We start from the raw sequence: 26760 nt of genomic DNA, 5'->3' as shown, positions 1-26760 counted from the left end.
ACTCCCAAACTGCGTGTTTATTGCTTGGGGCTGTTACATTTCCAGGAGTCATGCAGTATATGTCACGCCTTCAACCAAAGAGCTCTCTTAGAAAGGCATAACAAGCTTATATTGAAGGGTATGATACAAGGCCTCTTTGCTGACGCAATTTCAGGTAGCAAGGAGTCCTCTAAATCTACTTTGTCTTCTTCCACTCAAAAGTCTGATAAACCAAAGAAACGATCCCCAGCTCTGACAAAAACTTCGGAGCTGGCAGAAAAAATGGCTAGGTTGTCTGCTCCAATGGTTCTTTCAGAACAGTCAGCTCAGGGATCTGAGGAAACCTCAGAGCTTACCAAGTTATCGGCTCCGATTCCCTCAGCTCCGATAATTGGGACTATACAGAGCTGATCACCATCCAGAGAAAGAGTGTCCTCTCTGCTCCCATCTCCCGTCTTTCAAAAATCACCAGCCCTTTCCATCTGTTCAACAAGGAGTCTTTATGATGAAAATGTGGATAGGCTGGTTAACAGGCTGTTGAAGACACTTGCTTTAGCCAAGTTATTGCTGGATCAGACCCCAGGGCTTCAGATCCAGCAAAGTTGCTCCCTTCTACTGCTCTTTCTCTTCCTCCTCTGATCCGTCTCTCGCATTTGGAGCAGGGAGATTCTGAAGTCCAGGTTGTGGCCTTGTTGAATCAGAAACCCACTCTTTCTTCTGCTCCGACTTTGGCTGTGAATTCCTCTTCTGTCAGAGCAGGAGGAATTTGGGAGCCGTAACTCTCTGCCCGGACCTGAGGGGAGGGATTCGACCTCTTTTTTTCTTCAGATTGGACCTTGATTCTCAGAGCTTCAGTGCAGTTGAGGTTGACTCCTACCTTGGTCTCTGATCTTCCCTCCTCTGACGACGAGGGACCCTCGGCTCTGATGGTTTTGTTGTCAGCTCCAGGGAGTTCCTTGGATCAGGGGCAGGGGGCATTTGAGACCATAAGAAGAACTTTGACTGCTTGTCAGTCAAGGGTACAATCTTCTCAGGATCTCTCTTCCCATTCCCTACTGGTGTCTTCTACCTCTCATTCGCCCCTTCCACAGGGATAAGCAGGATTGCAAGCCTCAGAATGTCCCTAGGGATACCACCATCCCTTCCAAAACTTCTTCAGATTATCCCACTGAAGAAGTCCCTCCGAAGAGAACCTGCAAGAGGAAGCATTTAGGCTGCCCAGAGGAGTCCACCACCACAGATATTGACCTTGATAAAGCTGAAGGGTCCCCACGGTCTCCTCCTGAGGATGTCTCATTTGGAGATATTCTAGAAACATTAAAACAGAGAAGTGGCTGGGAGTCCAACACCCCTTCAGCAGAGGAGTCAGTGTACCTGAAGGCTTTCCGGTCCCACCCTCCCACCTCTTGGGTGACCCCACCTTCCATTGAGCTTATTGAGTTAATCTCTCCGAAGGCATGGGTGACTGCCGACACCATTGATCCAACCCTGAGGAGGCCAAATAGGTACGTCACCTCATCCCCTGACAAAAAGTTCCTTACTAAGGGAGTTGCGGTAGATGCCATGGTTATGTCTGCAGCAACTAAAAAGGAACTTTTGAGACCAGTTCCACTATTCATCCTTCTAGTAAAGGTTATAGGATGATGGATATGTATGGGAAGCATGTCTTTTCTTCAGCTCTCTTTTACTTTGCACTTGCTGAATTATTTCATGCATTTTGCTAGGCTGCAAAGGGATTTGCTGAAGGAGCTATCAGATATTCTACAAGGAACTGTAGCTTATGAAGTCACAGATAAAGTAGCCTTTCAGCTCACCACCCTAAATTTGGTTGTGAACTCCTCCATGAGACTGATTTCATATGCAGCGGATGGAGCGAGTAGAGCTGCAGGTTCGGGTATCTGTATTAGGAGGCAGGCCTGAATGTGACTTTGCGATTTCGCTGGGTCCTTCAAGTCTTTCTTTGTGAATACCCCATTCAATGGCTCATTTCTTTTTGGGCCCAAAGTGAAAGAAACACCAGATGTGAACAGGAAGGCAAGACCTTGTCTGCCATAGGGGTACATTTTTCCACTCCGACCAGACCTTATACCAAAGGTAAAAAATGTAGCAGAAAGATGTGGTTGTGAAAATGTCAATGGTCTTTCCAGGACACACAGGGTGAAAGTTCATCCAGAGGCAGAGGTGGGAACAATAGTGGAAGATGACACTCTCGAGGCAGGGGAGGCCCACAAAATCAAAGCTCTAGAGATTCCTTCTTTGGTAAACCCTTTCAGCGCTTCTGAAAAGAGGCCTGATTGCTCACCTCTAGAGGCAGTTTTGGGTCTGCTGTCTCTGCACCCACAGGCCTGGCTGCACATTACAAACGACAAATGGGTGCATCAAATAATTTCCAGAGGTTACTTTATCCCCTTTGTCCATCCCTCTCCTTTAAACAAAATAATTCCCGACGTGCCACCCAGTCAAAGGGATCAAGTAACCAAAGAAGTACAAAAGCTGCTAGAAAAAGAGTCATCCAAGAAGTCCTCTCAGGCCAGAAGGATTTGGAACTTACTCAAGATTCTTTTTGGTGCCAAAGAGAACAGGGGAATGGAAACCTATTCTGGATCTCAGCAATATAAACAAGATGATCAAAAAGAGCAAGTTTTGAATGGTCACTTTACAGTCTATGCTTCCTTTTCTAGGAAAAGACAATTGGATGTGCTTGATAGACCTTCTGGATGCATACTACCATATAAAAAATGAACAGACTCTCCAGAAGGCATCCCCACTTCCAGGTGGGAGCCAGTCATTACCAGTTTCAAGCTCTGCCCTTTGGTCTTACTACAGCCCCTAGAGTGTTCACCAAATGCATGGCAGTGGTTACGGCTCACTTGAGACGGCAAGGATTCCAAGTGTTTCCATACCTAGATGACTGGTTCCTAACTGCCATGACCAGGCATCAACTCTTAAGGGCAAGAGAAACTACTATAAATCTTTGCTCTCATCTAGGAATCACCATAAATTTTAAAAAATCTGCTCTAGAACTCCGTCAAAATCTGATTATCTTAGGAGCACACTTAGATGCAAGAAAAATAATATCAAAAGTTCCATCTGACAGAATTACTTCATTGAGAAATTAGATAAAGGTTCTTATTCACAAGAAAAGAGCATCTGCAAAATTAATACAAGTCTTGGGAACAATGGCAGCTTCAATAGTACTAGTACCTCTAGCCTGCCTTCATGTGTGAATCCTGCAGTGGTTGTTGTCGACCCAGTGGTCCTTTCTAGAATTACCAATGTCTCATAAGATCTTGATTACCAATGTATGCATAAAGGATCTTCATTGGTGGATTTATTCTGATCAAGTCAGTCAAGTTTGTCCCATTTGTACCCAATCAGCCCCAGGCCACGGTGACCACGGATGTCTCCCATATGGGTGCATTATCTGAGAAGGACAGTCCAAGGCACCTGTTCCCCCACGAGGCCCATTTGCATATAAATCTTTTAGTGATGAGAGCAGTGCTTCTAGCGTTACAAGCCTTTCAAGACTCTCTTCCTCTAGGAACAGTAGCAGTCCAGTCAGACAACATGTCAGTAGTCTGGTACATCAACACACCAGGAAGAACTAGATCTTATCCCCTTTATTGAGAAGCCCTCCGAGTTTGGCAGTGGGCAATATCTTCCAGCCACTTTCTGATAGCTACTTACATTCCAGGGAAATCCAACATGATAGGGGCCAAGCTCAGCAGGGCAATTTTGATGCCTCACAAGTGGTCCCTCAAACAAGAAGTTGTGGAAAAGATTTTCCAGAAATGGGGTCAGCCTTGCTGCGATCTCTTTGTATCCCCCATGAACAACAAATGCAGCAGCTATTTTGTCCTAATCCCTCCTCGGGGGAGTCACCGAGGGATGCACTGGTACATGATTAGCCCCCGGGACCTCTATATGCTTATCCTCCAACCCCCTTAATTCCCAAAGTATTACAGAAAGCAAGTATGTTGAAGAGAACAGTCATCCTCATTGCCCCTTATTGGCCCCGACAGTTTTGGTTTCCTTGTATTTGGCCTCATCTTTAGGAAGATGCATGGATTCTGGATCCTGTTCCAGACCTACTTTCACATCCACAAGGGATGGTTCTTCCAGACTTGAAAAATCTAAAATTGACAGCATGGCTACTGTGATTCCAATGATAGCCAGGCATCTTCTTTTATCTTCTCCAGTGAAACGCATTTTGATCTCTTCACATAAATCTTCCACACAAAAACTTTATAGAAGCAAGTGGAAAAGGTTTGTCATGTGGGCCATGGACAATAATGTTGATTCTTTTACTGCTCCACTTCACCTCATTCTGGATTCTCTAGCGAAACTTTTTAATGAAGATGCTGCTGCAGCAAATGTAAGAGTTTAATTAGCTGCAATTTCTAATTATCATCTAGGAGTGAATGGTTATCCTATCATGTCCTATAAGCTTTGTAAGACTTTTTTAAAAGGAATTTTGTTGCTGAAACCACCTTACAAAAGCCCTTCTCCCCCTTGGGATTTGAATTTTGTATTATCTCTTATGATTCGTTCTCCATTTGAGCCTTCACCAAATTGTGATTTAAAATTCTTGGCTTGAAAAACAGTTTTTCTGGTAGCTATTACTTCAGCAAGAAAAGGGTATCTGAATTACAAGCATTATCTATAAAGCCACCCTGTTTGCTATTTCATAAAGACAGACAGTTTCATTATGAACTTAACCCTTCCTTTCTGCCCAAAGTAGTCTATGAGATTAATCTCAGTCATTCCATTGAACTGCCAGTTTTTCTTCCTGAATTTTCAAAACAAAGGAAAATGTCTGTTACACTTATTAGATGTTCACAGACAATTGCATTTTTACTTAACACAGAACAAAGGATTTCAGAAAAACAGATCAGTTGTTTGTTTCCTTTTCTGAAACAACAAAAGGCTCTCCAATTTCCAAAGTTACCTTGTCAAAATGGCTTTATGATTTTATCATTTTTATTTATAAAACTCAAAATAAACAATTGCCTAAACCAAAGAACATTCTACCAGAGCTGTGGCTACTACTTCAGCTTAGCTGTGGCTACTACTTCAGCTTTTCTGGACAGAAAATCTTTAGACAATATTTGCGCTGCAACCACATGGTCAAACTCCCATACTTTTATTACTCATTACAAAGTGGATTTGACCTCCAGGGGTAGAGCTTCTTTTGGATCGGTTGGTTTGAGGAATATTCTCCCATGAGCCACCCAAGATCCAGGTTGCTAGGAATGCTGTCCCATATGTGGAAATAAAGGTGAGATTGACAACACATAAAGAAGTTATGTACTTACCATAACATTCCATTTGTGTTGTCCATCTCCGCCTTTATTCTCAAAACCCTTCCACTATCCCCTTTCTTAGACTTGTGAAAGAATGGGTGATACAAAATGTGGCCTTTCAAGGACTCATTGTTACCTGAAATGTTTCTTTAAGTACTTTGAATAGTATTACTTCTGTCTTCTTTTATATAACTACTGGCAGTTTTATTGGTCAAACAAGGTCTGTGGTAATGGGGGGGGTGCATTCTGGGAAGGGTAGAATGCCCAAGAGCTTAGTTGGAGGTGACAAGCTTCTGCATAAGGCCAAGATGAGTCCGATGGATCGGATCTGACCCATATATGAGAATAAAGGCAGAGATGGACAACACACATAGAATGTTATGGTAAGTACATAACTTTTTATTTTGAAGTGTCCAGAGTGTTCAAGGTATTTGCACTGTTAAAATATAGCATTTTTGGAGAGATTGTTGTGCATTTGAGCAATATTACAAGTACCAGGTCTATGTTTATGTTTAAAGAAATTTGTTGTTATGGCAGAGGGATTTCGCAGATCTGAACTGCTGGTGTTTGATAATAATATTGCAGAGAATTGGCGAGTGTTTGAGCAAGAATATGATATTTTTATACAGGCAGCATTTTCTGATAAAGATCTACATACAACAGCATTTATACTTCTCAATTTAGCTGACTCAGAGGCCAATGAGCAAGAATGTTCATTTGTGTATGCACCTACTGTGTATGCAGATGAGGGGGAGAACCACCATATTGTGATACAGGCTGAAATGTGGGAAGACCCCGAGTGCTTAAAATGCACATTTAGAGAAATTTGTAACCCTCAAACAAATATTGCAATGGACAGGAACAAATCTTACACAAGAAATCAAACGGTTGGTGAAACAATTGCAGTATATATTGAGAAATAAGGCAAAAACATATAGATTTGGTGATCTATGAGATGAGTTGTTAAGACCTTCTTGTATGTGGTATTAATAATCATGCAGTTAGAAAGAAGAAAGACTTTGCTTCGAAATAATGAATTAACATTGCGCAAAGCCATTGAAATTTGCCAAATAATGAAATTACAGAAAAGCATACCAATATGCTTCTGAATGATAAAAGCATGTTTGCAGTACCTGCTAGTGTGAATGTTGATAGTGTAGCGACCTGACATTGGCTCCTTATACAAAAGCTTAAGCTTGGCTGCCGTAGGTGCGTGGGACATCACACATAGGGCCATAAACCTTGGAGTATAAATGTGACATCGGCATGCACAGACCTCAGAACTTTTCAGCCTCAGACGACGATTACCTCAACTGCTTCACTCCTGCGTCCAAAGACATCTAAAGATAAGTACCCCATTGGGGTTTTTGCCTTTTTCGTACTTCTTAAGCTTTAGCTTGGTTGCTGTAGTTGTTTTCTCTAGCCGATGTTGGAGAAAAAGAGTAAATGTAGTTGCTGGCACCAGATTCTGCACAAAGACTCCCATGACCGCTGTGTCTTTTGCTTAGGTAAGGAGCATGACCACAAGGCCTGCTTGATTTGCCAATCCTTTGTACCTAAGACCTTATGCAGCCAGCTGTCCACATTAAATCTGTTTTTAAAAAAACAAATGCTTAAATGCCTCATGCTTAGGATGGATCCCACGGTGACCGCCCAAGTCGAACAACCACAGAAGAAGACTAAGGTTTGCAGGCCTTCTCCGGATGCCACTACGCCTTTGGATGTCCCGCTAACTACCGTACTAGGGGCCGAGGGACACCCAATTACTCAGATGGTTCCGATGGCTCCTCTAGTAGAGGCTGTGTCAGTACCCATGGAAAGCACGTCAGCAGAGTTGACTCAGACGTCAGCCATAACCGACGTCAAGGGGAAACCATCGCTGGACCGGCCAACCGAGACTTCTCCTACCCCAGTGCAGGCCTCTGATGTTCTTCGTGTTTCACTGTTGCAGTCATCCCCTGTGGGTTATCCCTGCTGTGGTAGCCCTCAGTCGGCCTGAGTACCAGAGTCAATGTTTTTGTGCATTGACTGCCGTCGCCTGTAGTCTTGATGACAGGTCATCAGTGCTATAAAGTCTTTCTTGCCGTGGAGCCCGTAGCAGAAGCAGTTTGCACGAGTGCCGTTCAATAACTACCAGAAGTTGAATTTCAGCTGAAAATGTCTAAAGCTAAGTACCCTGTTGGGGACCCTTTTTTATTGCTCTAACCGATGTCCGAAAAAGGTAACAGTTGTCTCACCTGTGGAAAGCAGATCCCACACCAAGACTTTCATTCTTACTGCATCACTGATTTAGGCCCAGACCATGACGTCCCTCATTGCCGGTTCTGTGCCCTCTTTAATGCGAGAACCCTTCACCACAGAGCTCTTTTTGTAGACAATTATTTTCGTTTTCCGTCTTTGAATCCCGATAGGGCATCCATCAGCCAACAATCTGTCGACATTCTAAAAAAAACTTAGAGATAAAGATAGAGACAGGTCACACAAGGCTAAGCCTTCTGATACTGCTTCCGCTAAGCAAGTTGTCAGTTCACTCCGGAATTCAGTGAGGTGCTTTCACAGCCCCTGATGCCCAACTCGCTTTCTACGCAGACATCTGCCGAGACCCTTTTGGAGTTTGGTATGGCGCAGAAATCCTCTTCATCTTCCAAGCCTTTGGCTGTCTCTGCCAGACAAAACCCACATCTTTACATCCGACTCCTGCTTCTCAGAGACAGATGGATTCTCTCAGGCCTAGAAGCCAGGCCTCTCCTAGGAAATCTGCTTCTAGCCACAATCTTGCTACTGCTCCCCCACCCCAAGCTCAAATGCTTAAAATGGCAGATGCTCTCATCTCCCTTATCCAAGGTTCTCAGGCCCCTACTCCTAAAAGAAAAAGGCATTATTCCCCAGAAATTATGACTGACCAATAGTCTGAGGAATCTGATTATTCTGCTTTTGAAGAGGAACAACATCCCTTAATTGTTTGCGGATTTAGATGCAGAAGAAGTCATCCCTTCTGCCTCCCCTCCAGAGGACCTCTCCTTTGGGGAAAACCCTTCACTCTCTTAGGGAACATTTTCAATGGGAATCTCAGGACTTCCCACAGTCAAAAAACGACTTGGAGAGTTTCTGGACCTGCCCCAGAACAGACCCCTAGCCATCCCACCTATTTTGGAAGTTTTGGGTGATGTTTTCCATGAATCCAGCTTAGCCGCTTATGCCCTGCTTCCTGCCCCAGCTAAACCTGACAGGTACTACAGAGTACTGTATTCTCACAAATACCTGTACAGAAATCCTGCTGCAGACCCTGAGGTCATTACACAGGGGACTCAAAAGAGCCAAGACTAGTTCTGCCAAGAATCCTCTTCCTTCAGACAAGAGTCCAGAGCTCTGGACAGATGGGGTAAGAAAGTATACACCTCTGCAACCTTAGCTGTCAGAGCACTCATTTGTCAGTTCCATATGTTAAAATGTCAACAACACACTTTGGGGCAATTAAAATAGAAGATTGCTACCTCTTCTGACGGTGCCATCTCAAAAGAGCTGGCAGAGTTACTACACTCAGGTGGCAAAGCACTCATTACAATGTGGATATGTTGCCCTAGAAGCCTCTAGCAGGGCAACAATGACAGAATCTGTTATTAGAAGACATGCATGGCTGAAGGAACAACCTCTCCCTGATCATGTCAAGTCTAAACTTATTGGTGTACCCCTAGATAAGGAATGCCTGTTTGGGGAAAAAGCAGAAGAGGTACTTAAAAAGATGGAAGACAAAGCAAAATCTATGCAAACAGTAAACAATTTATTTCAAGTTCAACCTCCCAGTTTCAGCAGGAACTTTCCCTCTAAGCACTGGGCCTTCCCTGCACCTCAACTCCACAGGAAAACAAACTGTTGAAACACAAAAAGAATGCCACCTCCCAGTCTAGTAAAGGCTAGGCTCTAGTCTTAAGTCTTTAAGTTAAAACTTGCAGGACTTAAGACTAGAGCCTAGCCTTTACTAGACTGGGAGGTGGCCTTCCCTGCACCTAGCAGACAGGGCCATCATAAGCCCTGCAGGACAGGCCATCCAGGCCCCTATCTCAGGGCCAGCAAAGAAGCAAACAATGGACCACTTCCATCTCTAAGGCAGGGAGTTCTAAGCCAAACTTTTATGACAAGCACTGACAATGACACTCCCTCCCCCCTATGCCCTCCTTTCACTCATCAAAAACTAGGAGGAAGGCTCACCCTCTTCAAGGACAATTGGGTCCCTCTAACTAAGGACCAATGAGTCTTAAAAATAATTTCTCAGGGATACAGATTCTCCTTCAGCGAACTCCCTATTCCAAGAGAGTATGCAGATCTTGCCCCAAACCAGTGAGCAGAGGCATTGAATCAGGTCCAAACTCTTAATATCCTAAGGGCAGTAGAGCCTGTCCCTCCAGAACAAACAGGAAAAGGTTTTTACTCCAGACTGTTCCTTGTCAGGGAAAAGAGGGCACTTGGCACCCCTTCATGGACCTTCCAAACTGAACACCTCCTTGCTGATCCCCAGATTCAAATTGCTAACCTTGCAGCAGCTCCTGCCTATGTTCACACAAAATGCCTGGCTTGTGACACTAGACCTAAAAGATGCTTACCTCCACATCCCTATCAGGGAATCCTGCAGAAAATTCCTGCGCTTCAGAGCAGGCTATCAACACTTTCAGTTCTCTGCACTTCCCTTTGGCTTATCTACTGCTCCCAGAGTAATTAACCAAATGCTTGGCCCTGGCTGTAGCATTCTGCATACAAAAACCAAGCAAAAGTTGAATGAAAAAAAACAAGCGAAACTGGAAGCAGCAAATTTATTCCGGTACCTCGGCTGAGTGCCTTCAAAGGAATAAAACCATCAGTTTCTTAGCTGTTTATATATTATACATAACACCAATTATACAATTAAATTATTTACATAAATACCAATAAAGTTAAAGAGACATGCTATATTAGAACATCAAGAAATTCAGTGTAGAATGCATCCAAACTGAAAATATACAAACACCTAAGTACATCACAAAATACAATATAATTTACTACCCAAGGATCAAAGTGTAAGATTTACTTCTAAATTCATGCCCCTCGGTTTTAAAGTGCTAAATTTCAAAATAAATCTACTTTCAAGATTTAAAAGATTCTGTAAGTAATTACCATTCATACCTGATACAGGTTTGGCTAAAGCGCAAAAAAAATAAAGATTCCATAGCACCATTATGAACTGTGTTAAAATGTTCAGCAATTGGACTATCCATTCTAGCATTTCTAACGTCTCCCATGTGTTCCAAAATACGTATTTTTAATTGGCGTTTAGTTTGGCCAATATAATATTTACGTGGAACACAATCACAACCAATGATATACACTACCCCACAAGATTTACAAGTAAATATTATATTGGCCAAACTAAATGCCAATTAACACAGTTCATAATGGTGCTATGGAATCTTTATTTTTTTGCGCTTTAGCCAAACCTGTATCAGGTATGAATGGTAATTACTTACAGAATCTTTTAAATCTTGAAAGTAGATTTATTTTGAAATTTAGCACTTTAAAACCGAGGGGCATGAATTTAGAAGTAAATCTTACACTTTGATCCTTGGGTAGTAAATTATATTGTATTTTGTGATGTACTTAGGTGTTTGTATATTTTCAGTTTGGATGCATTCTACACTGAATTTCTTGATGTTCTAATATGGCATGTCTCTTTAACTCTATTGGTATTTATGTAAATAATTTAATTGTATAATTGGTGTTATGTATAATATATAAACAGCTAAGAAACTGATGGTTTTATTCCTTTGAAGGCACTCAGCCGAGGTACCGGAATAAATTTGCTGCTTCCAGTTTCGCTTGTTTTTTTTTTCATTCATTGTAGCATTCTGCAGACAGAGAAATATGCAAATGTACCCTTACCTGGATGACTGCCTCATTCAGGCAGAGTGCAAAGAAAAGTTGCTCCAGGACCTTTTCTTTGCCAAATCACTCCTAACTTCCGTAGGGTTCACCATCAATGAGAGAAAATCAAAGCAAATCCCCACCAGAAAAATTGTTTGCCTGGGAGCTGTGCTAGACAAAGCAACCCAAATGGCCTTCCTATCCCCAGAAAAAACAGAGCTTCCTGCCTCTCTACTTCACCCAGCTGGATTGCAGAAGCCACCTCACTGTGAGGAAGTTCCCACAAACCCTGCGATACATGGCGTCTTGCATCCTTCTAATCCCTCTCACCAGGCTTCACATGAGAAAACTTCAGTGGTACTTAAATAACCTTTGGTGTCACACTGTCAGTCCCTAGAGACCACTCTCCCTCTGATCCCTTGTGTAAGGCCGAATTTCTCTGGTGGGCAGAGGCCTGTGCCATGAACAAGGGTCTTCCCTTCATCCTCAGCCCTTTTAGCCAGACCATCACCACCGACACATCAGACATTCCTTGGGGCGCTCACCTAGCAAGCAGGTTTACCCAAGGCCTTTGGAATGCACAGCAACTTCACTTGCACATCAACCAGAAAGAAATGATGGCAGTGCAGACGTCTCTGACTTTCTTCCAGCCCCATCTCAGGCCCGGGGTTTCCTTATAAAAACAAACAACACTACAGTTATGTGGTACATTAACAAGCAGGGGGGCACCCAATCTTACCCCCGTGCAGGTTAGCCATGAGTCTCTGGCTTACAGCCACCTCCATGGGGCTACACCTAATTGCCCAGTACTTACCAGGGATTAACAACACAGTGGCGGACCACCTAAGCAGAAACTTACTGGACCCCCATGAATGGCAGCTCCACAGAGAAGTCTTTCTGCAAATCACCCAGGAGTGGGGGACCCCAGAAGTGGACCTCTTTGCCTCGCACCTCAACCACCAGCTGCACAAGTTCTGTACCAGGGAGTATCACCTTCTGGCATGAAAGGTGGATGCTTTGACCTTCCCCTGGAGCTCCCTCTTTGTGTACGCATACCCTCTTCCACCCCTTATTTCCAAGGGTCTGATCAGAATAAGAGAGGAGAGACCAAAGGCCGTCCTCATTGCTCCAGATTGGCCCAGACAGCATTGGTATCCCTTATTACGCAGTCTGACCTTACAGCCCCTAAAGCTACTTCCCCTGATGTCAGACCTCTTGACCCAGGAGATGGGGAAGGTACTGAACCCAGACCTACAAACTCTCAAACTCTCAGCATGGCTTATACACTAAAAACTAACAAGGAGTCCCTGTTAAGCAAACAGGTCCTGGACATCATCACAGAGGCCAGAAAGCCCAGCACAAGAAAATCCTATGCAGGAAAATAGAAAAGATTCTGCTCCTGGAAACAATCAAAAGAGGGCAATACCTCCCAACTTTTCATCCCTCTCATCTTGGATTACCTAGCAGAGTTGCTCAATAGTGGCCTCTCTTTCTCCTCTATTAAAATCCATGCTTCGGCCATCTCTGCCCATTATGATTCTGACCACACCCTCTTCACTCATCCTTTGATTAAGCAATTCCTCAGAGGGGGGTTCTAATATCAGGCCTCCGAGAAGGCATCCAACGCCACCCTGGGACCTGAGTTTTGTGTTAGAAAACCTAACTTTACCTCCTTTTGAACTTGCCGCTTCAGCAGAATTGAAATCCCTCTCTTGGAAGACTGACTACCTACTAGCTATCACCTCTGCAAGAAGGGTCTTGGAACTTCAAGCTGTCATGGCTGTCGAACCCTTCATAATTTTCCATGCAGACAGAGTCTCCCTGAGGACTAACGCCTCCTTAATGCCCAAGGTGGTATCTGATGTGACCCTTAACCAGGCCATACACCTTCTTTCCCAACCCTCAAAACAAGGGGGAAAGAATTCTACACTCATTAGATGTGCACAGACAACTCAGATACTATCTGGACCGTACTAAGCCACTCAGAAAATCAGACCAGCTTCTTGTAAGCTTTGCCCCAGGGGCAGATGGGAAGCTCATCTCCAAACAAACCATTTCCAAATGGATTTCACACTGTATCCATTTTTGCTAGACTACATAAGAAAACCCATCCCTAGGTTTATCCGTACCCACTCCACTAGGGCAACCTCCACTTCCACTGCCTTCCTCAGAGGAATACCTACCAGGGACATCTTGGAAGTGGCCACCTGGACTTCTGTCCATACCTTTACAAAGCATTACCACCTACCCCTCTTTTCTAAGTCTAGGGCATGGTTTGCCTCTGCAGTTCTGTAGGGGCTCCTGTTCCATACCTAGGACTCAGCCTATCTTTCCACCCTTTTCCTCAGCTTTGGGAATCCTCCCAGAGGTGATGACTGCAACAGTGAAACACAAAGAACATAGTACCATTGTGTACACTTGCCATAAATGTAGATGTTCGAGTGTATTCAAAGTTGCAGTCTTGGTTTCCCTCTTTCCCTCCATCCCCCACTTAACATCTTCCCTAGGGGGACACAAGCTTCCCAAGGTGGCCATTAGCCACCAGGACCACTTCTCTCTCTTTTACCTTGTACTTCTGATGGGTTAGGGCAAGAAAGACTGATGTAACGTTGGCTACCTTGCTTTATAGCACTGACGACCTGACGTCAGACTACAGGTGATGGCAGCTGGCACACAAAAACATTGATTCTGGTATTCGGGCTGACTGAGGGCTACCACAGCAGGGATAAGCCACAGGTGATGACTGCAACAGTGAATACACTCGAACATCTACATTTATGGTAAGTGTACACAACTGTACTTTTCTTTACCCACCCAGATGGATACTACTTCTAAAAGAAAGCAGAAAACTAAATACTTGAGCCCGACACTTCCGGCAACCCCAGACTGGGAGTCCTTCAGTTCCTCCTTGATCAGGCCTTTATGGCTCTTGGACCTACAGGCCCTACCCCCCACCAACATCCCTGTACTGAGCCCTACAGCTACTGCCTCTAACATCTACCCAACAAACAGCTATTCAGGAAGACTCAGACCAGTCTTTTTCCTCCTCTGAAGAATCTGTCTCCTGTGTTTCACAGATTGCCTCTTCCATAGACTACTGCTCACCTGAAGAGGACTCTATTGAAGGGGACTCCCCACCTGAGGACTTGTCATTTGGGGAGACTGTCTCTAAAATAAGAGTATTTCCAGTGGGATACTTCTTTAGTCTCTGAAACCCAGAAAAGATACTTTGAGCTTCTACAACTTGACTCCCCTTCACCTTCAGCCATCCCTCTAGTACTCCCAGATTTCTTGGATGCCTTCACTTCTGTTTCCAAGAACCCAGACTCTCAACCTCCTGCCCCTAAGAAGCCGGATAATTTTTACAAAGTCCCAGATGACTACAGGTTCCTAATAAAGCCACCTTTGGCTGACCCAGCTGTTATTGCAGTTTCCCCGGACAGACAGTCTAGGCAATTGCCTTCTGCTTCCTTACTGCCATCTGATAAAGACAGCAAAACCATGGATAGGATGGGGAAAAGGTATAAACCTCCTCTACCCTTGCTTTCAGAGCTATAAACTACCAAACCCACATGGTGAAGTATGTCCTAGACCTAGTCTCACAGGCCTCCACCTTGTTGGCTACCACCCCGGACTGTCCAGCCAAATCTGACATTTCCTCCAAATTGTCACTAGCCACCCAAGTAGCCTGACACACTGTCCGCTGCAGCTATGATGCTGCAGAAGCAGTTGCCAGATCTGCTGCCACTGCATCCACCTTGCGCAGGTACTCCTCACTCAGACTTCTACACCTGCCAGATGACTTTAAAGCAAAGATCATGGATGCTCCTTTGGATAACAACCTTCTATTTGGCAAAAATGCTGCTGAACTTTTTCAAAGCTTGCAAGAAAAAGTAAGAAACTGCAAGACATTAAGTACTTGCTGGTGTCCCCAGTGCCCAGATATTACAGGAACTGCCCAGCCAAAACACCCTTTGTTATAAGGGCCATATTCTCATCTCGCCCCTCTACTGCCACACCATGTAGGGAATTTTGGAGACAACATTATCCCAGACCCTCTCAACCACGACTACACAACAAACAGCCCTTTCCAGACAGAGGGGGGACCCTTCTCTGCATGACTGCCTTGCCCACGTGCCCCTGTCCTCCCACCTCACCCAATGCCTTCCCTTTTGGAGAACCATTACTACAGACAGGTGGGTTCTTTCCATCATCCAAAAAGGATACTTTATTTCCTGGATAGAAAAACCTACTCTAATAAGAATTTCCTTTCCTCCCAAAAATCAATAACCTCTACTTCCTCCCATCTTGCAGGAACTACTCTCCCAAGGAACAATAGAACCAGTTCCCTCAGGTCAGGAGGGACAAGGCTTCTACTCTCACCTCTTCCTAGTCCCAAAAAAGGATGGCCCCTGGAGACCTATTTTGGACCTGTCTTACCTAAACCTGTTCCTACAGGTTCCCTCCTTCAAGATGCTGTCCCTTCAAACTCTTTTACCCCTCATTCCACCTCAAGATTTCATGGTTACCCTGGACTTAAAGGATGTATACCTGCACTTCCCAGTCAAACCCTCCCACAGGAGGTTCCTGTGCTTCTCTGGGCCCTCTTCTCATTTTTAATTTACTGCATTGCCTTTTGGCTTGGCTATGGCACCCAGAGATTTTACCAAATGCTTGGCCCCAGCCATCGCCCACTGCAGTACCAAGGGGATGCAAATCTACTTTTACTTGGACGACATTCTCATTTTGGCAGAATCACAGTCCACCCTTTGGCAAATCTCCAATTCACTATGTCCCTTCTGAACAACCTGAGTTTCACTCTCAACCTCCAAAAATCCTCTCTCCTCCCACAACAGGACAACGTTTTCCTAGGGTGCAGAATCAGAACAGATCTGATGAGATCCTTCTTACCTCCAGACAAGGTACAATCCCTCTCCACCCACTTTCTAAGTCTATTGACAGAGTCACAATCTAACTGCCAGATGGTTTCTACAAACTATAGGGTTCATGGCTGCTACCATTCCCCTACTCCCACTAGCAAGGATGCACATGAGGAAATTCCAATGGTACTTAAAGACTATTTGGTCCCAGATCCAACAACCTCTAGACAAGCTCATCCCCCTCCTGCCTGTCTAAAATTAGAGCTGAAGTGGTAGATTCAGCAGGTTTCCAACAACCAGGGAATTCCTCTGGAACTTCCTCCCACTTCTCAGTCTGTGCACACAGATGCATCAGACCTAGGATGGGGAGCAACTGTGCAGGGCTACAGGGTACAACAGTGCTGGACCGCTGCCCTGCAAAAACAGCACATCAGTGTCAGAGAAATGACTGCTGTCCTCCTAGCTCTAAAAGTTTTCCTTCCCATACTGCAACCAGGAATACTCCACATTGTGACAGACAACACGACCGTCATGTGGTACCTAAACAAACAAGGAGGGACAAAGGTGTACCGGTTATATCGGATTACCCTGCTAATCTGGGAAATAGCAGCAAAACACACCCTATTCCTGAAGGCTTCATACATCCCCTCTCAGGAAAACAAGCAAGCAGACTTGCTCAGCAGAACCACATTTCTGCAACACAAATGGATGTTGCACAGAGATACTTTCCTACACATAGTCCACCAGTGGGCACACCACAACTGGATCTGTTTGCCTCCCCCAGAACAGACAACTGAACAAATTTTGCAGCAGGACTTGCTCACCACCAACTTGGAGAGTGGATGCCTTCAGTTTCTCATGGCAGGGAATGTACCTATATGCCTTCCCACCCTTCCCCTCTAATTCAAAGAGTCCTTCTGAAAATCAAGAAGGAACAACCAAAAATCTTGCTGGTGACTCCCTATTGGCCAAGGCAACGCTGGTTTCCCCTTCTGTTTTCACTAGCCAAGGGCAATCACCACAAGTTACCCCACCAGGTGGACCTACCATCTCAACAACAAGGATCACTCCTACACCCACAGCTGTCTTTACTACAACTAACTCTGTGGGCGATACATTTTTGATCCTTTTTAGACAACACTACTCAGAAGATGTGCTTTCTGTCCTGAGGGAGGGCAGGAAACCAACAACTAGAAAAAAACTACTTGTCTAAATGGCAAAGATTCTCAAAGTGTTGCTGTCTGACAAACAAGGACCCATTTCTAGAAGGTCCTCCACTGGTCCTGAACTACATCTGTGGACTCATTAAGGAGGGACTAGCTTACTCTTTTATCAAAGTCCATCTCAGTAATTTCTGCATGCTTACCTTTACAGCCACCTCTCCTCTCTAGACTGGATGTAAAACCTTTCCTGAGAGGGGTCTTACACATCAGACCTCCAAGAAAGCCCATTCCTCCCCTTTGGGATCTCAACTTCGTGCTAGAAAAGCTTACCCTTCCCCCTTTTGAGCCAGTCAGCACAGCTTCTCTTCAAATGTGCACATGGAAAACCATCCTTTTAGTGGCCATTGCCTCTGCTAGAAGAATGTCTGAATTGCAGGCCCTGATGGCTTGCCCTCCTTGCACCACATTCCACAGTGACAGGGTTTCCCTATGCACTAACCCCTCCTTTATGCCCTAAGTAGTTAATGAGCTGTCCTTAAACCAGCCCATTCACCTACCCACCTTCTTCCTCTCTCTTACTAACTCAGAGGAGAGGATCCTCCATTCTCTAGATGTACATAGACAACTGAGATTCTACTTGGACAAAACTAAGTCCTTCAGAAAATCTGACCAACTGTTCATTTCATAGGAATGTTCATAGGTTCATAGGTTAGTCCTAGGCTAACTGCCCTTACAAGCCATTTTAAGCCTAGCCGGTTATCCCTTGTGAAACTCAAACCCTGCACCTTGTGTTTATAAGGTAGACATCGTAACCATTAGGCCACCATGGAAGGGACCAGGGCCTTGGGTAAGGCAGTCTCCAAATTATTTCCTCCTGGATCAGAAAATCCATCCTTTTTTGCTACTCTCATCATCACAAACCATTGCCTCCAGGAGTGCGAGTGCATTCTACCAGGGGCATGGCTACCTCTAAGGCCTTCATGAAAGGACTAGACACAGCTTCCATCATGGAGGCAGCCACCTGGTCCACAGTCCATACTTTCACCAAGCACTACAAGCTGGACCAGGTCTCTAGAGCCAGGGCAGGATTTGCCAGGGCAATCCTGCAAGGATTCCTAGAATCTTCCAATTCTGCCACCTCCCAACATTCCTCCTAGTTGTGGTACTCTCCCACAGAATGAATACTGCAACATGGGAATAAAAGGACATAGAATAGCTGTGTAAAATCTTACCATAACCATAGATGTCCTTCTCTTCTATGTTGCAGTATTCCTTCCCACCCCCATCCCCTGCATATCCTCTGTCTTCCCTAGGGTGTACCCTCACTGCAGGCCACTATTGCAGCCCTGCAAGTACATTTGCTTTTGCTTTTCTTTGGCCTTATAATCTCTTCTGTGGGCTTCAAGTTCTGAGGTCTGTGCGTGCCAACATCACATTTATACTCCAAGGTTTATGGCCCTATGTGTGATGTCCCACGCACCTATGGCAGCCAGGCTTAAGCTTTTGTATAAGGAGCTGATGTTAGGTTGCCTGAGGGCTGGAAATCCCACAGTATGAATACTGCAACATGGAAGAGATGGACATCTATGGTTATGGTAAGATTTTACACAACTATTATATCATATGATCATAGGAAGTTACTATGCTATTGGCCCTGAGGCCCTTATAAGCCTAGCCAAGAGTTTAGCCCATGTTTAGACAAGTCAGCACCCAGAGAAAGAAATATAAACCGAGAGGTAATGAGGCACCCAACAGTTGTGGAGGTAGTCATGAACCTAAATGGGAAAAGTGTTTAGCTTTTGGTCAGCAATGTCACAAATGTAAAAAGTGGAATCATTTCAAAAGGCTTTGAAAGTCTAAAGTGTCATAAACTTTTGTTAAAAGAGACTATCTGAAGAAGCAAGTAGATCAGACAGAGGCTGTAGCAAACTCAGAGAGCTTTGAGCAAACTTTCTCTGCCGATGGTGTCTCTGTGATTGATGAAACAGTTAATACACTAGACTGTCAGTTTTCAGCAAAAAGTGAAATATTTTGTACTGTACAAATAAATGGGAAAACTGTAGAGCTTAAAGTAGATGCTGGATCTAGTGCAATGTTATATCAGCACAAATGCTTGCTAAAGTAAACGCTGGTGAGAAACTTGATTCAGCAAAGTGCAAAACTAGTTGCTTATGGTGGTGAAGAGATTCAAACTGATGGTACAGTAGTTCTTTCATGCCATTCTGCTGGTAACAGCTATTTTAAGTTTTACATAGTCATTGTTAGGCCTCAAAGACAGTGTGAGAATGGGACTGATCTCATTTAATAAAGAGGTTCACCGTATAAGTATGAACAACAACAATAGATTTACACAGAAGTTAAACCATGAACTAAGTCCAGCTGTTAGAACAGCACAGAAGATTCCATTAGCAATGCAAAGTAAAATAAAAGCAGAACTAGACAAAATGGTGCATTTAGGTGTCCTTACTCCAATAGAAGAACTGACTGAATGCGTATCCTCCATGGTCATAGCTCATAAGAAAAGCTCAGATGATATTTAAATATGTATTGATCCAAGAGACTTAAACAAATTACTTAAGTGTCCTCATCATCCGATGCATACAGTAGAAGAAGTAGTCGCTCTCATGTCAAATTTCCACTGTTTTCTCAGTCTTAGATGCAAAAAGCTCTTTTTTGGCAAATTTCTCTGGATCGCAAATCTTCATTGTTAACTACATTCAGTACACCATTTGGTAGGTACAGACTTTTGAGAATGGCATTTGGAATCAGTTCTGCCAGTGAGGTATTTCAACGTGCCATGGAACAAATAATTGCTGGTTATCCGTGTGCTATTATAGTAGGCAACATTATTGTTGGAGGCAATGGTGAAGATGAACATGATAGAAATCTCAGGAAAGTTCTAGACAGTGCACATGAAGTAAATCTTAAACTGAATCTCAGAAATGTAAATTCAAGCTGAAATGCCAGTTCCAGAGTGTGTAACATCTTTACAATGTTTTCTAGGTATGGTCAACTATTTATGAAAGTTCATCCCAGACTTGAATGAGCTTTCTGCACCATTACGTGAGTTGACATGCAAAAACGTAAACTAGTCCTGAACAACACCAAAGAGCATTTGATATTCTGAAGAAGAAAATTGCCAGTCCACCCACAGTGAGATATTATGATGTTCACAAACCTGAACTCTTTCTTGTGATGTTTCAAAATACGGCCTTGGTGCAGCTTGTTTCAAGAAGGCCTACCAGTTGCTTATGTTTGAAGAACTTTATCTCAAACAGAGATGCATTATGCACAAATAAAGAACTTTTGGCAGTAGTGTTTGCATGTTCGAAGTTCACTGACTATATTTATGGCAGACCTGTCCAAATGGAGACTGATCACCAACCCCCTAGTGACAATTTTGAAAAAGCCAATTGCATACAGCCCCAGCTTAATTCAACGCATGACATTAAAATTGCAAAAGTACAATTTCAGTATTATTTACAAAAAGGGCAAATACTTGTACCTTGCTGATGCTTTGTCACATGTCCCCAGACAAATGACAGAGCAGCATGAAAATGAAACCGCAGACTTTGAAGTCATGGAAGTCAGAAAATTTTCATCATTAAGTCTTGAACTAAGAAATCACACAGCTTCGGGCCCAATTCTGCAGAAGCTGAAAAACATCATCAGTCAAGGATGGCTAACATGACAAACCAATTTACCATTTGACATTCAGCAGCATTTGTCTTGCAGTGATGAGCTCATCATGATGGAAGATAGAATCATCATGAGAGGTTCACAAGTGGTAGTTCCTAAAGCATTACAACAAGGATATATCAAAATTTTGTATTGTGGTCACCCAGGTACTAATTCAACTAAAAGATAGGCAAGCAGCATAGTATTTTAGCCTTCTCCATCCAAAAGTATAGAGAAGGAAACTCCAACATGTTCAATTTGCAACAGCACCAATCCACATCAACAAAAAGAACCACTTCAGCTACACCTAATTCCTGAATTACCGTGGTCGATGGTTGCTACAGATATTTTCAAATGGAATGGTCAACATTAATTGGTGTTAGTGGATTGTTACTCAAATTGGATTGAAATTGACCTACTTCCTGATATGACTACCAGCATAGTCATTACAAAATTAAAGAAACATTTTTCTGTCCATGTTCGTCCACACAAAGTCATGTCTGACAGTGGTGCACAGTTTACTAGTCGTCAGTTCAAGAAATTTGCTGAGTCTTGGGACTGTGTTCGTATTACCAGTAGTCCTGAGTAGCCACAAGCCAATGTTTTAGCTGAATGTGCAGTTTGAAGTGTAAAGCACTTGTTGCAGAAATCCAGAAGAGATGGTACCAATGTTTTCCTTAACTTACTCAATCTCAGAAACATTCCTTGAGACAACTTGCGTGGTTCACCTGCAAAGATTGATGTCCAGACAGACACGAACAACTCTTCTAAGCAGTAAACAATTGTTAGTACCAAGTGCAAAAAATAATAGAGTGGTCAAAGTTCAACTTTCGAGAAAACGTCAGTCACAAAAGTATTACTGTGATAAAACCAGTGAATCCCTTTGACCGTTTCTACAAGGAGAAGTTGTGAGAATGCAAACATCCAAAGGTCAAGATTGTGCTAGAATCTTGAAGGACATTTGTGAGGAACCAAGATCTTACATCATACAATCTGAAGGAATGGATTATAGAAGGAATTGTAGACATGTGTTACCTGTCTTGGAACCAGTGCCACAGCAGATTGCCTCTGCCGACAACTCTAATTTCCAGAGTGACTTGTCAATTGTTCGAAGTCAAAAGGACAGTGCGCTTTTTTCAAACAACTTTGATGTAAACCCAGATGTTCCGATATTGAATGAATCCCCAGGGACTGTCCCTGTTGCTAAAATGAGTCAGATATTCTATGTAATTCGCAAACCCAGTCCTAAATACATAGTGACTTGGACTTGAAGTCAGTTATGTTTTGCTGAAATGTTGAAATGTGTACCTCTTGAATATGCCTTTGTTCTTGTATTTTGCAATGCCGAACAAATTTAAAGAGGGAGGATGTAGATCAGTGTGTATGTTGAACCTAGTCAGCCACTGTAGCTAGACAGCACATGCATATAAGTTACTGAGCATGTGTGAGATCAATGCCATTTTGTATAGTCAGTGTGAGGGCAAGCTTGAATGAAGATGCACACGTGAGTGTGTTAGAAGTAACAAGTTCAGTCAGTAAGCATATGAAGTACAAAGTATATGTACAAGTTACAGCTTCTGATGTATGTATGTATAATAACCGACTTGATAGCATACCCAGCCTCAGTATCTCATTTGAATACATGAAACATGCGACAGATGTCATGTACTGTTTGAGAATCTACCAATGTGGTGTGATTTATTTGTGTAGTAACCATTTCAGAAGAAGATGGTGCAGTTGTCAAATAAAGTACTTACTATAATAGGAAGTCCTGGAGGAAAGATCACTGTAACAGTGAACGTTCCACTCTCTTTCCCTTTTATGGGGTGTCTTTCTAGATTTTAACCTTTATGTTACTACAAAGTTATTTATGAGCATGTTTGTACAAGAAATTACTTTCAATACTTGTGACTACAAAAATGCTAGGAAAAGTTTATCACAATGGTTATGGGAGATATTTTATGTAGTATTAATGTGTTTAATAAAATTAAGCAAAAACAACTGTAGGTTCAGCACTGTAATAATATTTGAACTGAGTAAGCACTTTCATCCATACAAAAACTTCCGAACTTCATCAGACCATCCAGGAGCTTTTGTATGGATGAACACACTTTAGGTCAAATATTAAACTGTTGAGCCCACAGTCATATTTGCTTGTGCAGTTTTTTGTTATTTATGCAAGACTTGTGTGATACATTTTTGGAGGTGGTTTTTGAGCTTATCATTAACCTATAATGAGTGCTGATTTGTTACATTTCTCTACACATTTTGAATGCTGGTTTGTGCAGGACATAAAGGCTCAGAGAACTGGAGAGAGAGAAGCAACATCTGATATGTAAGGATGCCTTGCAATAAAAAGGTACGAGCCACAGCTGAAACAAATCATCCAGATAAATGGAATACGAAAGGGAAGTTAACCTAAATGATTTGATTTATTGTTACAAGGAACTCAAAGATCTACTTTTATGGTAAGCACCTTACAGTGTTGTACATTCTTTTCAGTTCATATATGTCTGAGCATATGTGAATCCCAGTTTCACTTGTGGTCTCTGTGTAGGAGCCTTAAAAGTGAATGTGTGGCTTTTGTGCTGAAGTTGACCCAAAGGTGGCATAATAGAAATGTGCCAAGGGACATGGAGGAACATAATATGAAAATTAAGTAATATATCCAGAACATATGGAGCAGACCTAAACTGTGGCAAGTTTACTTACATTGTTAATACATTAAGCTTAGTCTTTCATTTTAATCATTGAACTATTATCTTCAGTGCTATATGTTAAGTGCAAAGCTTTAGGTTGCCCAGTCTGTTTAACCTTAATAGTGTAGCTGAAAAGCAGCAGCTAGGTTACGGTACTTGCATAGTTTATTGTACTTGAAGCTGTTTTTCAACTGACAACTAATTATTTTTATGCTCCACTTTTATTTTATTATAGGTTTTTACTCATGGAGAAATACTCAGAATGGTTCTTGGTTTATCCAGTCCCTGTGCCAAGTACTGAAGCAGTATGGTAAAACACACGACATGCTGCATATCTTGACTCAAGTAAATTACAAGGTTGCACGGGGATATGAATCTTCTTCAAATGTGCCTGGATTCAATGCCAAGAAGCAAATACCCTGCATTGTCTCCATGCTGACAAAGGCACTCTATTTCAGTTCTGGAAAATGACTGGCTTAATACTCACTGTCATTTATTTAAATAAAGTTGTGCTCTGATGCTGCATTATTATAAGAATTAAATTAAAGTTAAACTTTGGACCAGTGGTCAATGCGACTAAGGTACAGAGCACTTTGTGTTATTTCCATCAACATTTGAAAGAGCAGGGAATAGATTTTCTAATCATTTATTTATATTGTAATAGTAGATTATGACTTGTTTGCAAATAAAATGTTAAGTTTATAATACTTATTACTTCATTAAAGATAAGATGACTCTGAATTCCTCCTATCATTGGTTATTCTTACTCATATCTCCCTTTTTTTTTAATTACGAGCTGTGTATATTTTTTCTTCACATCTTGTGTTAAGAAATAGACTTTAAGATTACTACTAGTTAGTTATACCTTGCAAATATCTGTCAATCCTTTCTGATTACAGGACTTCATTTAAATTGTAGAGCAGGTCTCCTTTTGAATAGATCAGAGTTTTAAATCTGTTGACGTAAGTAGGAGTAAGCAAATGACAGAAGGTGTAACAGCAGTCCAAATTTTCAGAAAACAGTCTAGTTACTCCCCTGTTCTGATGCTAATCTGTAGAATGTTTTCACTAACATATAAACAAAATCTAGACTATGTTGTTGCATTTGTGTTTTGTGCTGTAACTTTTTGTTTTGAAGGTTTTCAGTTTTATAATACTCATTCTACAAAATATGTTTAGCTGGTTTATATATCACTGTATGCCTTAGTATGCCAAAGGAACTGGGGCTAAAAATGGTGTTTATTGACTTGAGTATTACAGTGCTATTTTACAATGACATGGCTCCCTACCCTGCAGCTCTTGATGGGGGATATACATTCCTTTCCGTGAGGTTATCTCTCCTTGTAGTGAAATAATAAGCACTGGAGTGAAGGTGCAGTTAGACTGTCCCTTTGCAAAAAATGCAAATTTTTATGATCTTTTGTAAGATATTTTGTAGTCCCTGTGGAGTTGAACAAAATAATTGTTACCTACTTGTCTGCTTTGAAGAATCCATTCTGCTGCTTCATTCTTCATCAGGTTGATGCACTGTATTTTTTTTCATGGAAAAGTGCAGTTCAGTAAACTGAGTTGGGTTTTAATTCATTGAACCCCTTTTTGAAGACCATAGTAGTGCAGAAGAAGTAAACATTTTTTCAGACTTCACAACAGTTTATATATGACTAGAAAAAAAAAGAGTAAGACTCACAGTTTTGTATCTTAATGTTTCATCAAGTTGCAAAAACTACCCATGGAGTGTAGAAGATATTCGCAAAGTAAATGTACAACAGATTGTCTTTTTTATGGTTTTGATATAAAATGCAGAAAAAGCATGGCTTCATTGTTAAGGAGTTTTATTACTATAAAATATAGCATACATTGCAGTGCAGCAGTGTTTCATTGTGATAAGAAGCGTTGTAAGCCAAATACCTGCTGTAATAATCTTGTACAGGCTGACAATTCAACCAGAAAAAGTATTTTATGAATACAGCTTCTGGGTCGAAATGCTGTATTGCTATATCCATTTCTTCCTCTGTGTATTTTCATGGCTTAAAATAAAACATATTAAGTGTTGCTACATGTCATGTACGTAAGTAGTGCTAAACGCAAGAAGTGCTGTGTCAGTTTACATTTCCTGTTTGTTCCTTCTAGATGCCAAGAAAAAAAGCATCTCAAATATACATAACTATAACTGGAGGCTGAGCTCTCTCATCTCAAAACTGGTGTAACCAGTCAGGAGGAGAAGGTAACCTCACACAACACAATTCCAGTATCACATAGTCCCACCACATCAGCGAACCAAACACATAAATACACAAAAACATACTCGGAGGCTCTAAATAAAAATCTACCTAAGCAACAGAGACCTCCAAAGCAGACATCCAAGCAAACGCTACCTCAAAACAAAACACACACAACACATAACCCACAAAGTCAGTGTGCCAAGCAGCCACAGCCCTTAAGGCTGAATAACACACCTGATACTCTTGTTATAGGTGACTCTATTGTCAGACACACTGACCACCAGGCTGAATAAAGAGAAGGTCACAGTGAGCTGCCTGTCGGGCGCTAGGATCCGCCACATAACGCAAGCACTCAGGTCACTCCAAAGCAAATACAAATATGACTCAGTCATTGTACATGCTGGTGTGAATGACCTGAGACGTACCTCCCTGGACTACATGAAAAAGGACATAGAGGAGCTCTCTGATCATGTAGCCCAGGCTGGTATGACCCTGACCTTGAGCAGCATCTTACCCTCACCTAGAATGATGCCACAGTACAAAGACAAAATGATCAATTTTAACAATTGGCTAAAATTTTGGTGTCATTCAAAGGGGATCCAGTGTCTGTCAGCCTGGGATGACATGCTCGACAAGCCACGTTGCTTCGCTAGGGGCGGCTTGCACCTGTCACCACTGGGCTTTGGATATTGGCAAAGGCTCTTGCCACCCCATAGTGCCTTTTTAGGCAAGGCTCAAAAGTCAAACCCACCCCATAGAGAGCACAAGGAACAAGAAACTAAGGGTAATGCTGCTAAACGCCAGAAGTCTTAACCTCAAGATGCACGCACTCAAGCTCTCCTCAGTATGGAGAACATCGATATCTGTGCACTGACAGAAACCTGGTTCAAGGCTCCAGAGAGCACCCCAGCACTACCAGGTTATACCTCATATCATGCTTTTCGC

The 26760-nt window shown here is 42.6% G+C and overlaps 1 protein-coding gene across 2 annotated transcripts in view; it reads left to right on the top strand.

Annotated features, from left to right (window-relative positions):
- Positions 1-25645, top strand: part of CASP3 (caspase 3) — a 642424-nt gene extending 616779 nt beyond the window's left edge. For both annotated transcript variants that reach the window (XM_044089855.1, XM_044089854.1), the window contains one exon: positions 23830-25645. In XM_044089855.1, coding sequence (XP_043945790.1) covers positions 23830-24065 — 236 coding nt within the window. In that variant the 3' untranslated portion in view covers positions 24066-25645. The remainder of the gene's footprint in view (positions 1-23829) is intronic.
- Positions 25646-26760: the final 1115 nt, after the last annotated feature.

This window comes from Protopterus annectens, chromosome 12.part0 (assembly GCF_019279795.1).
Source record: "Protopterus annectens isolate FY-2018-M chromosome 12.part0, PAN1.0, whole genome shotgun sequence".
In the NCBI taxonomy this organism is placed as follows: Eukaryota; Metazoa; Chordata; order Ceratodontiformes; family Protopteridae; genus Protopterus; species Protopterus annectens.
Note: the sequence above shows the minus strand (reverse complement) of the source record. Positions and strands in the feature narration are given on the sequence as shown.